This window comes from Ruditapes philippinarum, unplaced genomic scaffold, assembly GCF_026571515.1.
Source record: "Ruditapes philippinarum isolate M1 unplaced genomic scaffold, ASM2657151v2 ctg1570_1_1_1_1, whole genome shotgun sequence".
Lineage (NCBI taxonomy): Eukaryota > Metazoa > Mollusca > Bivalvia > Venerida > Veneridae > Ruditapes > Ruditapes philippinarum.
The window spans coordinates 55216-74617 of record NW_026859398.1 but is presented as its reverse complement, the minus strand read 5'-3'; the positions used below and the strand labels follow the sequence as shown (position 1 = coordinate 74617).

Sequence of the window (19402 nt, the reverse complement as noted above, 5' to 3'; positions counted from 1 at the left end):
TATCCATATGTCAAATTTGAGTTGAATGTGTTGTACGGTTGGGGAGATAATGAATGGAAACTGAAAATTTCATATTATTTTCAAAGTAAAAGGGGCATAACTCTGCAAAAATCGTTGAACCATGACCAAATTCGAACTTGACCTGTATTTTTCTCATGACATATCCATATGTCAAATTTGAGTTGAATGTGTTGTACCGTTGGGAGATAATGAACGGAAACTGAAAATTTCATATTATTTTCAAAGTAAAAGGGGCATAACTCTGCCAAAAATCATCGAATCATGACCAAATTCCAACTTGCCCGTATTTTCTCATGACATATCCATATGTCAAATTTGAGTTGAATGTGTTGTACGGTTGGGGAGATAATGAATGGAAACTGAAAATTTCATATTATTTTCAAAGTAAAAGGGGCATAACTCTGCCAAAAATCGTTGAACCATGACCAAATTCGAACTTGACCTGTATTTTCTCATGACATATCCATATGTCAAATTTGAGTTGAATATGTTGTACCGTTGGGGAGATAATGAACGGAAACTGAAAATTTCATATTATTTTCAAAGTAAAAGGGGCATAACTCTGCCAAAAATCATCGAACCATGACCAAATTCGAACTTGACCTGTATTTTCTCATGACATATCCATATGTCAAATTTGAGTTGAATATGTGCAACCGTTACTAAGATAATGAACGGAAACTGATGATGACGGAATGACAGAATGACGGAATGACGGAATGACGGAAGGACGGAATGACGGAAGGACGGAAGGACGGAACAGGGTAACACTATATGCCCCGGCCATTACATGGCGGGGGCATAAAAACACCACATGGGTAGATTATCTATACAACAGCGTGACATAGCCCTAGGATTGGTCAACGCTTGTGTACACCAAACAGAGGTTGGTAACAAAATTTATTTGTTTAAATGGTTATTTTAATTCCTTTGCATTGTAAAAGCCGAAAATCGTTGAAATTCAGTTTCTATCAAAGGCGAACATAAAATGCATATTTATTTAGTAATTACAATGTACTTGTATGTATCATTTGTAGGTTGCGCCTGGCATGAGTTTACACCAAACTACCTAAGAAGGCTAATCATTAAGTACAGAGCAACTTCTTTGGTAACCTTCTCACCAACCCCAAAATTATCTACAACGGTATGTAAGATCGATGTGACAACGCTGGTAGGCTGTAATACACAGTCAGGGTGGGCACACACAGTATAAGGACATCATTTTGCAATATCGACTTTGCCATGCATTCACATTTTTTAGAAATTAAATCTTAAATTTGTATCTTGAATAAAAAAATCCTTAATAAAAATGATAACATGTCTCTTTTATGTATTTACTGAAAATTTCAGCATGATCAGGCAAATATTGATACACATATGAAACCATTTATACATGCACACTTATAAGATTTGTTAAGTGTATAAAATCATGAACCAAGACCTAAAAGAACATAAAATCATGGAACAAGACCTAAAGGAACATAAAATCATGGAACAAGACCTAAAGGAACATAAAATCTATGAACAAAACCTTAAGGAACATAAAATCTTATAACAAGATGTAATGAAACATAAAATCCTAGAATAAGACCTAAAGGAACATAAAATAATGGAACAAGACCTAAAAGAACATTAAACCAAGGAACAAGACCTAAAGGAACATAAAATCTTGGCACAAGACCTAAAGGAACATAAAGTCATGGAACAAGTCCTAGAGGAACATAAAATCTATGAACAAAATCTTAAGGAACATAAAATCTTGGAACAACATGTAATGAAACATAAAATCCTAGAATAAGACCTAGAGGAACATAAAATCCTAGAATAAGACCTAAAGGAACATAAAATCCTAGAAAAAGACCTTAAAGAACATAAAATCATGGAACAAGACCTAAAAGAACATAAAATCATGGAACAAGAAAAAGAAGATAAAATCATGGAACAAAATCTAAAGGAACATAAAATCTTGTAACAAGAACCATTACAGAACTTTTTATAGACTTATAAGTCTAAAGATACATTTTTGAATATAATTTTACAAAGAAAGAGGCCTATCTGAAACATATCTAAAACTGCATTTTACATAATACTAAAGAATCTTTCAAAATCGTAATCAATTTGTTATTTACATATAGAAAGTTTTCTCATGGTACAATCAAGGCAGCTGCCTGCAATGTGCAAGCTGTATATCAGAAACTGGGATCTTAAACCTCTGGGGGAGAAAGTTAAGCTATAAAGTCACATCATTTTTATGCCATTAAACTTTATTCATCACAAAAACATATTTGATGTAGCAGACTACAAAACAATCATGAATTAATCATTAAAAGTTATGAATAAATCATGTGATATGAAGAATGCCTCTATGCAATACGATAGCAGATTTTGGCATGATTACTGATTTATCTTTTCATGAAAAGATTTGTGCATTAGATTAGAACAAAATTATTCAATACTCATACAAAGTTCTACAGAATGGTACAATGTCTACCACTTCAAAAGCTTTAAATATTGCACATAAAATAAATAGATGATGTATTAGGAACAAACATGAGAACACTGAAATTTTATGATAATATTTAAGGACAGACAGAAAGGGTCACAAATGTTGCAACAATTGTCTATAAATCAATATACACATATGAAATTAATTACTTATAAGTAGTTTATAACCTTTACAAATGATATTTTAAATCTTCAAACGCATTCTTCTATGTACAATATAATGCTAACCTCTATGCACACTGAGATAAAGTCCTGCAAACATTGTCTATTATTCTCAATGGACCAATAACTGTAAGTCATTTAACTTACTACACTATGAGCAAACAAATTACAATTAACCAAAAACAACTTCTAACCTTGACAGATATACAATGTGTACCTTAAATTTATTTCAATTCCCATGAAAATAGCAGTCAAGAAAATGTCCTTACCCATACAAATATGACTTTCTTATCTCAGCAGACATGAAATGTCCTACCTCATACAAATGAGATGCTTAGTCTAAACTCAGCAGACATGAAATGTTCTACCTCATACAAACATGATGCTCTAACCTCAGCAGACATGAAATGTCCTACCTCATACAAATATGATGCTCTAACCTCAGCAGGCATAAAATGTCCTACCTCATACAAACATGATGCTCTAACCTCAGCAGACATGAAATGTCCTACCTCATACAAACATAATGCTCTAACCTCAGCAGACATGAAATGTCCTACCTCATACAAATGAGATGCTCTTATCTCAGCAGACATGAAATGTCCTACCTTATACAAACATGATGCTCTAACCTCAGCAAGCATGAAATGTCCTACCTCATACAAACATGATTCTCTAACCTCAACATACATCAAATGTCTTACCTTATACAAACATGATGCTCTAACCTCAGCAGACATGAATTGTCCTACAAACATGAATTTCTTATTTCAGCGGAATTAAAATGTCTCCTAATGTAACCTCAGCAAGCATGAAATGTCTTACCTCGTATAAACATGATGCTCTAATCTCAGCAGACATGAAATGTTCTACCTCATACAAACATGATTCTCTAACCTCAGCAGACATGAAATGTCCTACCTCATACAAACATGATGCTCTAACCTCAGCAGACATGAAATGTCCTACCTTATACAAACATGATGCTCTAACCTCAGCAGACATGAAATGTCCTACAAACATGAATTTCTTATTTCAGCAGAATTAAAATGTCTCCTAATGTAACCTCAGCAAGCATGAAATGTCTTACCTCATATAAACATGATGCTCTAATCTCAGCAGACATGAAATGTCCTACCTCATACAAATGAGATGCTCTATCCTCAGCAGACATGAAATGTCCTACCTCATACAAACATGATGCTCTAACCTCAGCAGACATGAAATGTCCTACCTCATACAAATGAGATGCTCTAACCTCAGCAGACATGAAATGTCCTACCTCATACAAACATGATGCTCTAACCTCAGCAGACATGAAATGTCCTACCTCATACAAACATGTTGCTCTAACTTCAGCAGACATGAAATGTCCTACCTCATACAAATGAGATGCTCTAACCTCAGCAGACATAAAATGTCCTACCTCATACAAACATGATTCTCTAACCTCAACATACATCAAATGTCTTACCTTATACAAACATGATGCTCTAACCTCAGCAGACATGAATTGTCCTACAAATATGAATTTCTTATCTCAGCAGAATTAAAATGTCTCCTAATGTAACCTCAGCAAGCATGAAATGTCTTACCTCATATAAACATGATGCTCTAATCTCAGCAGACATGAAATGTCCTACCTCATACAAATGAGATGCTCTAACCTCAGCAGACATGAAATGTCCTACCTCATACAAACATGATGCTCTAACCTCAGCAGACATGAAATGTCTTACCTCATACAAACATGATGCTCTAACCTCAGCAGACATGAAATGTCCTACCTCATACAACAAACATGATGCTCTAACCTCAGCAGACATGAAATGTCCTACCTCATACAAACATGATGCTCTAACCTCAGCAGACATGAAATGTCCTACCTCATACAAATGAGATGCTCTAACCTCAGCAGACATAAAATGTCCTACCTCATACCAACATGATGCTCTCACCTCAGCAAGCATGAAATGTCTTACCTTATACAAACATGATGCTCTAACCTCAGCAGACATGAATTGTCCTACAAACATGAATTTCTTATCTCAGCAGAATTAAAATGTCTCCTATCTCATACATACACAAAAATTTCTAATCTCAGCAGAGCAATGAAATATTCCTTTGTTCAACTATTAACTTCAACAAACATTAATAACATAAACTAACCTCAGCAGACATAAACTGTCCCTCAGTTAACTGGCTGATGAGGTCACTCTGGCTGAGATGACTGCAAGAACTGCTCCCGTCATGGCTGCTGGCCCCCGTGGATCCACCATCCCTTATATCTTGTCTAGTAACATCCAAACCTGAAAAAAACACACTCATGTTAAGTATGTTAGTTTTTTGCTACTGTTTATGTAAATGACATATAAACATTTATCATAAACTAAGTGGTCATCAACCGCTCATTAATAAGGTACTGTTTTTATTATGTTTTATTACATATTGACATATTTTTGTCTTGTTTTTTTCTTGCTTTATCACTATTTCAGTTAATGTATGACAGTAAGTAAACATAAATTTTTGCTGTTGTTTTTTTTCGTGTGTTTTATGGTTTTATACTTATATTCATAGTGACATTTCAGGTAAAGGTCAAACTCCTGATAATAAGGTCAAGATGTCATTGAATATTCATGATTCAAGGTCATTCTGGAAGAATCCTAAAAACATGTATTATGATGAAGCCAGTTTTGAGTTAAATTGATTGTTTTCATTTCTTCTTATTAATGTTTTAATCCACACTTACTCTGCAAAAATGAAGTTCAACTCAAACTGGCTTTGTAGGGTGGTTTAGATTGCTATTTAATAGGGTCTTAGCTAGATTAAATCATCAGCAAAAAAAATTATGTCATATATTCACTTACTAGCTTATAGGTAAAATCTAGGCCTTCACCAGAATCATTTACTGTTATTGTCAACAAAATTTGTGTAATGAACATGCCAAGCTTAAAATTTGGAACAATCCATTCTATTTTTTGCAATTTTAATAGACAAAATGCTTAAAGTATAGACTTCGCAGTCTTCGGTCAGACTGCACCTGTGAATTTTTGTAAAATAACAGATCAATTTGCCCTAAAATATTATTTCTCCAAAATAACAATGCGAGTAATTTATAAGATAATTTTCCATAAACTTACAGATTGAGTAAGCAGTATAAGATAATTTTATAAGATAATTTCAAATTCAAATGTTAACAAAATGTTAAGATAAATATACAATTTTCTCCCAAAAAAGCAGTTTCTGTAATCAAGTATAAGATAATTTTGCAGAAAAAAATCTCAGTAAATATAAGATTGTATAATTATGCAAAGATTTAAATTTATTTCTGTTGATATTCTAACTGTATCACATTTTTGCGGAAGAACCAATATATCATAAAATTAATCCATTTGTTTAACCATTAAAATGAGAGGATTTTGATAAAACAAACAAGAGGCTTTTAGTCATTTTATATTTTTCATTTGAGGGCTTTTGTTTATTAGATTAGCTGTATGACTAGATAGTCATTATTATTTTGTAGGGTTTCATATTTGTTACATTTTGGGACTGGCTGTTAATATTTGACAAAACTACGGTATTTTAAGGATTGCAAGTTTAAGGAAATCCTCTAAAAAAAACCCCAAAAAACAGTTATATGTTTTTTGTAACTTATTGTGCACACACCATGAAAATAATTTTACCATGAATAATAATGATTTTGTATAATGTATTATAATGTAATAAAAGAGGTTTAAATTATCTGTTTAAATATTGTTTCTATGCTAATGACAATTTTTTCTATATATAGATATTCATTAATTGTTACAAGCTAAAATTGAAATAGTCCTTTTTTATGTAATACATTTGCATATATACATGTATTACCTGTTGATTTCTACATTTCAAATATCTGTTTTAAAATTCCTACATATTTTGTAAAGAAAACTTAACTCTTAATCTGCTAAAATTATGAAATGGATTTGCCAAGCTTTTGAATTTGGAACAGTCCATTCTATGTTTCAGGGAGGATTTCAAAATCAAAACAAAGAAATTAAGGTGCCAACAGTTATAGAGCCTGGTCAGAGTGAGACTACACAACTGTACAGACTGGCCAGCAAAACCCTTCCTCGACAAAAGCCCACTCCCATCTAAAATGACATAGTGTCCTAATGATTATAAAAGACAGCCTGGGTCTATTATATGCTGGTGGCAAATGCTTATCACTTTCTATTCCATCAGGGTAATGATGATAAATATATTATAAAACTGACATTTAGCAGCAAATATCTGCAAAATGGTAAGATAACTGATTACAACTATACATAAATTTGATTATCACAACAAAAAACAATATATGACATTCAACATATATCATAACATTTTGCTGATTATGTTTTTTGTCTTCATCTATTATCTTACATTGCTATGATATAACTTGTACTGTTTTTATATATTTTATGTTTCAATATTACATACATTTTAATGTGAATGATGTTCTGATATGATGCCTGTTCTGCAATGATGCTTGTTCTGATATGATGGTTTTTCTGATATGATGTATGTTTTGATATGATGCTTATTCTGATATGATGCATGTTCTGATGTAATGATTGTTCTGAAAGTCATGCCTTTTCTGGTATATTGCTTGTTCTGATATAATGATAGATTGTTCCTAAATCATGTCTGTTCTGACAATTGATGCTTCTTCTGATATGATTGTTCTTCTGATATGATGCTTGTTCTGATATAATGACAGATTGTTTCTAAATCATGCCTGTTCTGAAATGATGCTTGTTCTCATATGATGGTTCTTCTGATATGATGCTTGTTCTGATATAATGACAGATTGTTTCTAAATCATGCCTGTTCTGAAATGATGCTTGTTCTCATATGATGGTTCTTCTGATATGATGCTTGTTCTGATATAATGTCTTTTCTGATATAATGGTTGTTCTGAAATCATGCCTTTTCTGATATGATGCTTGTTCTGATATAATTCATTTCCTGATATTTATGATGACTGTTCCGAAATCATGCCTGTTTTAATATGATGTGTGTTCTGATATAATTCATTTCCTGATATTTATGATGACTGTTCCGAAATCATGCCTGTTTTAATATGATGCTTGTTCTGATATAATTCATTTCCTGATATTTATGATGACTGTTCCGAAATCATGCCTGTTTTAATATGATGTGTGTTCTGATATAATTCATTTTCTGATATAATGACTGTTCTGAAATCATGCTTGTTTTGATATGATGTGTGTTCTGATATCATGCTTTTCTAGATATGATAATTGTTCTGAAATGATGCCTTTTCTGGTATGATGTATGTTCCAATATGATGCCTATTCAGATATGATGCTGAATGAAGAATCTGATAAGATGCTTGTTCTGATCATCGTCGGATACCCACGGCCGAACCATTAACATTGATTGCATGTTATGTGACATGTTTATCAATCGTGGGTATCCGACGATGGTTCTGATATGATGTATGCAGAAACTGATATGATGTACATTCTGATAAAATGCATATTTTGATATAAGGCTTTTTTCCATATAAGGCAATTTTAAATATGATTTATGTTTTGTTATTTAAAACATAGCCTATCCTATTATATTATATATATTTTACATGTAAAGTTGGTACAGTGTACTGTGACACATACAAGATGAGATTAAAATCACACAGAAAATTATACATAACAAAAAAATAAAATACAATGCAACAGAACTTTGAGATTTTTATCTTCAAAAAAGAAAGAATGTGGCAGGCATATTTTTACCCAAAATGCTATTATGAGCCTATAGAACACCTGATCTACACGTTGTAATATCACAAACTCCATTCGACCATTAAGTAGTACTAAAAATGGTCATTAAATAGAATAGGCCCAGAGGCAATGTTAATTCACGCAAACTCATCTGATAAAACCCAAATTGTGCATCCCTGACTTTGTCATTCAAAACAAGTGACATACAAAATAGGTATAATAATGTTTGTTAATAATACACTTTATATTATGATGATATACAGAATTTTAATGGGTAATAATAATATACATGTATATAATATAATGAAGTACGCCTTATGTTATGCAGAAATTAACAAGCAACTTATATTATGTATATATAAACCTTTAAATAAATATAATGATATTCAGAAATTTCCAATTAATTTATAATATATTTAATGTCAAACCTCTTTTATAATATATATATATTGCCAGAGACTCTCTCTTGAAATGTAATACATTTATATATATGGAATTCAGTGGTACTCTTTGATTCATATTATAAAATATTGCTGAGGATTAGTGTAATAATGAACTCTTAGACTCTTGTCCAATGTCTCAATACTTTTCAACATTTTGTTTCTGTCTTCAAAATTGCATTTTGCCCATGCTTAAGTCAGTAGACCTGTGGAACAGTGGTCTATTAACAGTATTCAAAAGTCAATATTAAAGTTTCAAAATTTTAAACACTTTGTCTCCAAATCAAGCTCTATAAGACCATAATAGATCAAAACTGGAACTGTTCTCCAAGATATGAGCTGCTTCATGACAAAACCAACAGAGTGCGTTTGCGACCAGCATGGATCCAGACCAGCCTGCGCATCCGTGCAGTCTGATCAGGATCCATGCTGTTCGCTATCAGTTTCTCTACTTGTAAAAGGGTTGGTAAGCGAACAGCATGGATCCTGATCAGACTGTGCAGATGAGCAGGCTGGTCTGGATCCATGCTGGTCGCAAACGCACTATGTTGGTTTTGTCATGACGCGGCTCATATATACAGCTATTATTAAGCTTTACAAGTGACAATTAAAGTATCTCCATTTTTCAAATGTTACTATTTCTCGGGTTCAAAAAGATATTGATAAATAATGTATATTGATAAATAATCTACATCAAAACAAGTATTTGTTTTGAACCATGAAATTTAATTGTTAATTAAAGCAATGTTTTTTATTTTGTCCAACATGTTTTGTTTTGTATTTCTTTTCTTTTTTTGACATTTATATTTTTCCCCCATTATTTATATCTGACACAGGGAGGTCCATTTATAAAACACATAGATCTTAAACATTTACCATTTGATTAATGGTGTCTAATTGTCTTTGATCTATTTGAAATATTTCAGGGGTCGAAATCAATATTGAAGATAGAATTCAAGTTGCGATAACCTTTCTACAATCATAACTGATGTATTGTTAGTAATTATTAAATGGTTTAAACGCCAAGTTAAGTCATCAATAATAAATAATTGAATATGATCAGTAATATTGTATTACATCTTTGACAGAAACTTGACGCATAAGTACTTTATAAGACTACCGCAATTCTTTAAACATTTTTAATTGCGGCTGAACTTTGTTTGTTTAATGCAAAAATGTGAATGCTTGCAACAAAATTAACCACTATATATTGCTTTTATATGACATTGTGCAATAAGTTCTTTATGCAAAGATAAAGATATTTGCAATAAAATTAATATTTACAGGGCTAAATTGGTGCAATAATTATGACTCTATTTGAATAGACTTGCTCCAGAATTACGAATATTTTGGGTTTTCCTGGCAGCTTATCTGGGGGTACGAACAAGCTTGTTTTTCAAGCTTGTTTTACAGTTACAGCTTCGAAAATAAGTGCAACAGGTTGACTAAGCTTATTTTTGATAGGTAGTGAACCGTGAATCTGTAACAGTAAAAGTTTGTATCTATGGATTAGCTGAGAAAAACCCACATTTGCCAAGTTCTGGATAACAATAATTATTATTTACCTACCGGCTCTTTTGTTAGAAGCGGTCTAGTAAATCACTTACCGACCGGTTAACAGGTCTGCAAATAGATACCGACCGGTTATTGTTCTATTGTTCTCTATACAATAGAAAATATGTGAAGTCGAGAAACTCGTGCATTACAGTACAAAATATTCACCGTAAAAGAACGCTGAATTGTGTGTGTGTGTGTGTGTGTGTGTGTGTGTGTGTGGGGGGGGGGGGTAATGTAATGACCACTTTGAATAGGAAAAAGGGTCGATATATATATTTAAAGATTAATCGAAATAAATTAGCGCATACGGCTGTAAGGGCCCTCATAACTTATATTCAAGATTATTTGTGAGAAAAACGAACTGGCTACTGTTCTGGCGTTGAAGTTTTGTGTTTCGCCGCTATTAATGAGTATAACAACGCACATTAAGCCTTTCTTTAAAGTTTGCTTTTCGGTATACCTAACACATTTGCCGAACTATATAGCTTCATGAGATACTAGTTTTCGGTATTTATTTCCACAACTATGTCTGAATTTGCACAATCCTGCATTATTTTAACAATTCTGCGTTATGGGATATATACCACGATTATATTATTGGTGCATATTGAATCAAACTCAACTTCTGCTTCTTTCTTTCCCAAAATGTTACTTTCAGTGAGAGTATAGTTCATTTTAAGTATAAACCGTTTTTCTCATTTTTTCCCAGATATTTTTACATTACAATTTGGATTTTGTATACCAGTACCAAGAACACGACTTGCGCTTCCATTCTAGACCGCGTGCTTACATGCCGTCTTATAACGGATGTTGCTAATTAAAGATACACGGAAAGAAAAGTCTTCCAAACATGGATGAAATTCTAAGAACATTTAAAATCAGCCATCATAAAAAACAACAACAAAACCCAACTTACATTACAGTGTAACTACATGTATTACTAATATTTATTCATAGAATCCCGTCTTTTACTTTTCTTTGAAAAAGTCGTATATTTTAATTATATAAGAAATAGCCTGATAATCTATTTACCATGAAATTTATTATATATAAAGATAAAGTGTTCCGTTTTTATGATTAGAAAACATTTTTATCTTCCTCAGTATTTGTTTATATTATTAATATGTTATGTATTCATATTAAGATAATGATCTTACCTTTCCCAACTCGACAAGTTCTGTTTTCATTTTCTGTGACTCAACTCAACAAGTACATTACCTGACCTTATTTCATAATGAAACCCCACGAAAATCACGAGAATATTCAAATAACACCTGATTTGTGAACAAATGAATTACAAGAGCGTAGCGGATGGTATCTTTGCATGGCTTTGGAATGCTTTCTTAAACACATAAATAATATGTTTCTTGTTAGTAATATTAATAAATGCTGAGTTAAAAACTAATGTATGGATAGAAAAACAAAAGAGCATGTAGGTAAGACAGTTACCGCACTCGGAAAAGGTCTGCATAGTATTTACAGACCCGGTGGCCTTTTAAAAACCTCGATCGCTACGCTCTCTCGGTCTTCAAATCGCCACCCGGGTCTGTAAATACTATGCAGACCTATTCCTCGTACGGTAACTATTACTTCTTTACAGTTGGTTGTTTATTGGAGGGATTTCAGGATCAAAGTACTGTAGTTTTAGCAGCCAATACTATAGTGTGTTACCTGTGTACTGGCTGTGATCTTAATTGGTGAAACACTGACCTACCACCTGCATGCCATTATCTCCATGTACAATTTTAGTTACAAATGACTTCCCTATATACAAAATGTGATAAATTACCTAATTTACTCAATTTAGCAAATTGTAATTGTGCAGACGGACAGGTGTTTGTATAGAAGAACCCTTAACCTGCCTAATTTGTGTAATGCCCTGAATTGAATTTTTAAGGAAGAGTTATTTCAAAGTTTATGATAAAATAGAAACATTAGGCTACAAACAGTCATAAGAGCCATGGTTAGATTGCACAAAAGTTGATTCTGGCCTCAGCTTTATACAGTTGGTTGGTTTTGGTTTTGTTTTTGCTTATTTGGCTGGGTTTTAGGTCACACCAACACTATATAAACAGGACATGTTGACACTTCAATTTTCAGCTTTGTAACTGTTAAAACCACAGAGTGATGTTCCAGTAAGCTAGCTGGATATCTTCCTCACAAGTCTGTGACCACAATCAAACCCACTGTGGTGAGGGACAAGTGGTTTAAGGTCAAGGACCACATGACCAACAAAAATATTACCCTTATTTCTTCCATGAACGAAGGAATATAAATAAGCTACAATGTACCACTTGGAAGGATATTATTTTTACAATGGGTGTCTGTGACGCTCGCACTGTGGTTAAGGTCGTTGACTTCAAACCACTCACCCCTCATCGTTGTGGGTTCGAATCTCGTCAGTGTGAGGAGGCTATCCTAAACTAGCTTGGGGAACATAAACTTGGTGGTTCTACTCAAGTGCATGTTCGTGCCTTCACCAGTAAAGCTGGAAAGTTAATGTAATGCTGTGATGTTAACCCCCCCCCCCACACCCCCCAATAAAAAGGATATTATTTTTTCCTCAAATCTTTGAATGACTTCTTGAATATTATCAACCTGCAGAAACATGCTTATTTTATTTTGCAATCTTGTAGACAGGTAGATGGATACTTAAGTAGTATTGAAATATTTATAATTGATCTCTTAATCTTCTAATGTAAATTTCCTGCATACCTTTGAAGATTAGGGATATAGCTCCAAACTTGCCCTTATATGGATTATAGATTAATTACAGATTAATCAGTTTAGCAAGATTTTTAATTAAATTTTCACAGGAAAAAATATTTTAGCACCTGGTTTATTAGTTAAATATAATAATTTTACTAAACTCACAAAATTTAATGATTTAAGTCTTTAAAGTATACCTCTAGCACAAGCATTTTTGCATTACCCCACTTTGTATATACAATTTAATTTAGGTACAACCCTGCACACTTAAAGACCAACCTTCTTGTTATGCCAGCTATATAACTATCATCCTTACATATGCACATTCAATTCAAACTTCCCCAATTTGAACCTTAGATTTAAATGGCAAAAGGCAAATGGTTTAACTAGTTTAAAAAAACACTTCTATGTTGCAACAAGGACCCACTTTTAGTTTTAGATACAGGTCAACCAAAACCTTAATCATAGCCAATATACGAGTACATGTAAAATCTTTTTTATCCATTTATTTCTAGATATTTTTTAAGAGTCCAATATTTTTCCGCTTTCAACAGTTTACCACAGTCTGTCTTTCTCATAATCAGCTCTAAACTGTCAGTTTACCCTTGAGCAAAGTTTGACAATTTTGACAGAAAAGATGAAAGAATAGAATATAATATAATATAATTAACTGATAAAGACATCTCATTTTTCTGACTTATTATCACTAAGTGCTGTCAAAATTGTAGATGGATGACTTTTTGTCTTGTCATCCCTATCAAGAAATCATGGCCAATTATGTAAGATAATATTTTAATCTCCAAATTAGAGAAAAATCGACAATATCTAAGTAAATATATCAATGCTTTATTTCCAAATAATAAAATCTTGACCAATAATTCCCCATAAACCTTTATAAATAAGTCACCAGTTCTTACCTCCAGTTGATATAGCCCTGCGTAAAAATCCAAGAAAATCCACACGCGTTTTATGCATGATAAATTGCACAGGGAAATTCCTTTTTTATTCCGGGATGTGTACGAATATTAAATACACAAACCCCACTTTTTTTCCACTTAATAATCCAACATTTCTAGATGATATGTTATTAATATAAAACATCCGAGAGTTTGCACTGTTTAAATTATTTCAGATATCCTGTCATCCATTTGAATACCCGACTAAAGCCATCATTCTCAGTGAAATAAAACTGATAATAATATTTATCCTCTTCATCAGAACTTATTTTGAGAGTGCACTTATCTAGGAAATATGTAATCCATTTTTTATACATACAATAAACGCCTTGATTCCTTGTTTTTATTGCGTAATTTACAGTTTGTTTTTATTTGGTCTCAGTACAACACAATAAGTAGCTAAATCACTTAAATATACAATAAAAGATTGAATAAGAATGCCATTACTTATATAAAGTCAAGCTCCCAAAACGTGTGAAAAATGTCTCACAGTTTTTTTCACATACCCCAGATGGTTTCACGCTGCAGTTTACACTGAATACAAAACTATTTTGTATTAACGATTCAAATATTTCTACCTAATCAATACTTGCAAATCCTTTTCTCCCTTCTTGCATTGAAAAATGTGCGTTATTTAGTTTTATTTCCTATCTGCTTTATCAAAGGGCTCACTCGTGCAGTTTGAATCGTAACTTTCACATTGATGTCAGCATATCTCGCACCTTTTTCGTTACGTTTTGTAACACATAAAAGTTTATCATTGCCGTTTACAAATGAAATTATCAGACTGTGTGATTTTAATCCATTCATTTATAAATTCCAATGAAATAAATCCGCTCCCACTTAAAAAAATATATATAAAACGTAATCATTCGGCAAAATATCCCACAAATTTCGTAATATTTTAAAGACGTTCTACACAGAGACTATTAAAGTGACTGTCTAACATAATTATTACTACCGTATTTACTGAATGCATGATTTATTGTCTCCTGTCTGTTAACTACGTTTTTTTTCTCGCCTACTGATCTAACTGATTCAACTATACTACGGTAGTGACAATTTACCCCTCTAACAATAGCTCTATACGGGAAGTTTTTTCCAGTCGTCTTATTATCTTGTCATTGATCTGGGGTACGGAAATTATGGATAGTTTGTCCAAATAAAGACAGTGGGCAATAAAAAGTATAAACATTGACAAAAGACATTGACATGTAAAAAAAACAGATATTTTGTAAATAAATGGACAACTGGTGTTTAGCTTTGTAGAAAAAAATAAAGAGTTTATATTTACAAGTATTTGCCATTATAAAAAGTTAGCGGTCAAAATATCGTTGATTTTTGACATGTTTCAATGATTTACCTTAAAGCCGCACACCTCCAGATTCATGCTAATTTTTTCACGAAAATGTATTTAAAGGGAAAATATTTTGAGGTGAACAAAGAAGCACTTACAATCCAAGCAAATAATAATTGTACCAAAAAGCAATAAAAAATATGAAAACTAACCCTTACTGCATTAGTCACACAATAAAATTATGATGATAAATACTGTAATATCAGTCTTTAATCGCATGTTACATGATTGTAAATTATTACTTGAATCTTGAAACCTTTTACCTTTCTTAAAATTTTATTAAAAGTTTCATTTCTATAATTTTATTGATATATTTTTGGCTCATCTGGAGGTTACTACAGCTTTACATAAGATTAAGAGGATATTTTTTCGTTTGCGTGAAATATGGAATATATTTTCACGAAACATGATAAAATGCCACATATTTTCACGAGCCGGTACGGCGAGTGAAAATATGTGGCATTTTATCATGTTTCGTGAAAATATATACCATATTTCACGTAAAACGAAAAAATATCCTTTTTATTTAATTTCATTATCAAAGAAAATGGTAACGAATCCCCTTGCTTGCTACCAACTGCGATTGTACAGCGCGCAGTAATTTATGCGTAAGCACGCGCTGTTTGGCGCTACATTGTGACGTCATGTAAACAACTCTTTAAACGTCTGTATAGCGTTAATTACTGAATTAAAGATATTGGTGATCGGATTAATTTTCTTAGTTAGACCATTTTCTATCATGCTAGATAGTTTTCAAAACAAAATTCAAGAAAAAGTTGTTTTGTATTTATCAGATTTTTCAAACAAAACGCTGAAAGAAGTCCCTTAAAATAAATATGAGTTTTGACTCTGCCCACTTTCATATTTATATTTTATATTTATTTTTAAAAAATATGAAATATATTTGACTGATATAGCACCATATTTCATGGGTAAAATTAAATAAATCTATATATGGCTTCCCGATTTCAAATAGAAAGATGCTCTTATATTTTTGGAGGGAAATTGCTCCTTATTGTACACTCACTGTGCTTGAACAAAGATTACATTGAAAAATCTAGCTGTATTTGGAAATAAGAGGCTGTAAATTTACAAAACATGTTTAAATTCTCTCAAATATTTAACCAATCAGAAACAAACATGCTGAAGTAGACTATATATAGAGAGATATGGTTATAAATTTAGAATGAAAATACTTCAAGAGTTATTTTACATTGCAACACGTACTGCATACATTTGAACTTTTTTCGATGATCAAGTGGGAGATTTTTGTTCAAAAAGAGGGAGATTTTAGAATTTGCAATAAAAAAAGAAGGAAGTTATGACATCAAAAATAGGGAGATTTCTTTATTTGTGAAAATACCCCTTATTTCAAGAAAAATCTTTGAAAATATCCCTGCAGAAAGTGGGAGTCTCCTGCTAAAAGTGGGAGAGTTCACATGTATGACACTGCTAAAATAAATTAACTCCATGGACTTGAAAAATATTTGTTGCAATAAGCCTTTAAAATACAAAATGTATTGTTTTAGGACAAAATTCAACAAGCTTTATCTCAATCTGCAATAGCTTTCCTTATTAAAGGGACTTCACTGTGGTTTTTAGATAGAAATATTAAAGGGCCTTGCCTGAGGTTTTTTTGACTACAAGTCTCAACTGGAAATATTGTTTTGAGATTTGTGTACCATTTCATGAAGTTATGGAACAATAACATGTGTGCAAATTTTCAGATTATTCCCTCACCTTCTTTTTCAGAATAATTATTTTTAGACAATACAAAATGACACAAAAATCAAAAGCGTTTCAAATCTGGCTAAGAATCACACAAAAATTCAGTTTTCAATTCAATTTGAGTATATTTCTTTATCATCCTTTGCAGATTTTTCAGTTTTAAGTGCTTCACTTGACCTCAGTTAAACATTCAAATTTGATGTTTTTAGGCTTTTTGACCTAGGTGGAGCTCCTTTAAACCATAAATTAAGATTACGTTTATGAGTGCATGCTTTTACATTGTATTCATACTTCAGCTAAAAATAGTTATGTCATATAACACATAATTGGCTATTGAATTGTAATTTAGTTTCAGTTTCATGGTTTAATTATGTAAGTTAAATACATATTTTAGAAACTAAATTATCTTAAAAGAATGCTGCAAACGTTTTCAACAAATATTTAACAGTCATTATAAGATTTTAAAAACTGAAAAATAATTTAAACTTCCTGTATTGTAAATTAGTTATTTATAAATTTCAATTCAAGATTTCAAAACAAGATTACATTATCGCATTTTAAGTTTTCAAAATGTTGAAATGTTAAAACACTCAATGACATTATAACTATAAAGTACACAATTTAGACAATTCTTATTATACAAATGTATTTCATTTGCCATTTATAACTTTCAATTCTAAATATCCAAAGAACATAAATTACAGGTATATAAAATTCAAAGATGTCTGTAAACTTTGTCAATGTAAAGGAAATGTCACAGGTTTAAAAGAATGAAATTTCATGATTTTTTAAAGATTTCCAGTCGCGACATATTGCATGTCAATCAAGATTTACAAAAACCCAGCAACAATCCAGATCAAAGGAGCAGAATAAAACATGCAATATTTTTTTGAAGTATTGTAAAATCGTAATCAAAACAAAGTACACATGCATACCTTTCAACATTTGTCAACATTGCGTGCACCTAATCACCAGTACACCTAATCGATTGAATAACATGTTTATTTGTGGTTCTGTCTATTCAAAATCAATGATAATGTTAAAGTTTTAAACAAATAAACTGTAGAGAAGTTACAGGAAAATTAATGGATTATAATTGTTAGCCTCTTTAACAAAACAGATAATGTTGCAAAACTAAATATGTCGATGTACCCGTAACACTGGAAAATCGTTAACATACCCAGGGAATTAATATTTTTACCATTCTAGCTAGCCATTTAAAGTGAAAGCCCAGCTTTAAGTGGTAACAAGGTGGTATTTGTTTTCTTTGATTCAGTCAAAGTTGAAAACTATTTCATTCAGGCCAGACTTGAAAATATGTTTTTCCCCTACAACAGCAACATGTTCAAGTCAATACAATAAAGGTAGAGGGTAGGTAAATTTCCTTTTTAAATTCCTTTCTTGTTGAACAAAATTTTTTTTTTTTTTTTAAGTTAATTAACTGCATGAATATATTTATATACTATTATAATTAGTTAATTAGATCTAACTTAATTATATATATATTTTTTTTAAAAAAGATCATATCAAAGCATTGTTTTATCTATTTAAAAGTTATGAAACAAAATCATAGAGATTTTCATCAACAGTTTCTGCTTCAATCTCTAATTACAAGAGAACTGGTTTAAATGACAATAAAACTTTTTTTTTTTCTTGAAAAAAATATTTCCAGTCAGGTCATCTCATAAAACTTCAGTGGAGTCACTTAAACATTCAAAACATAATGACCAAATTTTATACTTTAAGGCCTTTGATAAGTGATTTCAAAGTGTATATTTTAACATGAACAAGCAACAATATTCATCTGTTAGGTAGCATCTCTCTATTACTGTTATCCTGCTGCTGCAGAAGTTAAAGAAAACAAAAAACCAAACAGAATTTTATTCTTATATTTTTTTGCTGTTTCCATTTTGACATCATCTCTTTAATCTTAATCAGCAGACGCAAAGGCGGAGTGAAGATATACAAAATATACGTAAATACATTCTATATTACAACATACTATCATAAAACAGCATCTGTCAGTGTTATGATATATCGTACCCTACATTTTACTGCAAGAATTTGAATTAAATTCACATAATACCCTTAATCTTACAATGAAAACAGGTAAAAGAATAAACAAAAACAATTTGCACAATAAGATTGCACATATGTTCGATTTGTTACTCACAAGTTATAACAAAATTCCGAAATAATAAATGG

The 19402-nt window shown here is 31.6% G+C and overlaps 1 protein-coding gene across 3 annotated transcripts in view; it reads right to left on the bottom strand.

Moving 5' to 3' along the window:
• The window catches only part of LOC132756349 (protein still life, isoform SIF type 1-like), an 85120-nt gene that overhangs the window by 36017 nt on the left and 29701 nt on the right, over positions 1–19402 (bottom strand). For all 3 annotated transcript variants that reach the window (XM_060747401.1, XM_060747402.1, XM_060747403.1), the window contains exon 6: positions 4858–4997. In XM_060747401.1, coding sequence (XP_060603384.1) covers positions 4858–4997 — 140 coding nt within the window. The remainder of the gene's footprint in view (positions 1–4857; positions 4998–19402) is intronic.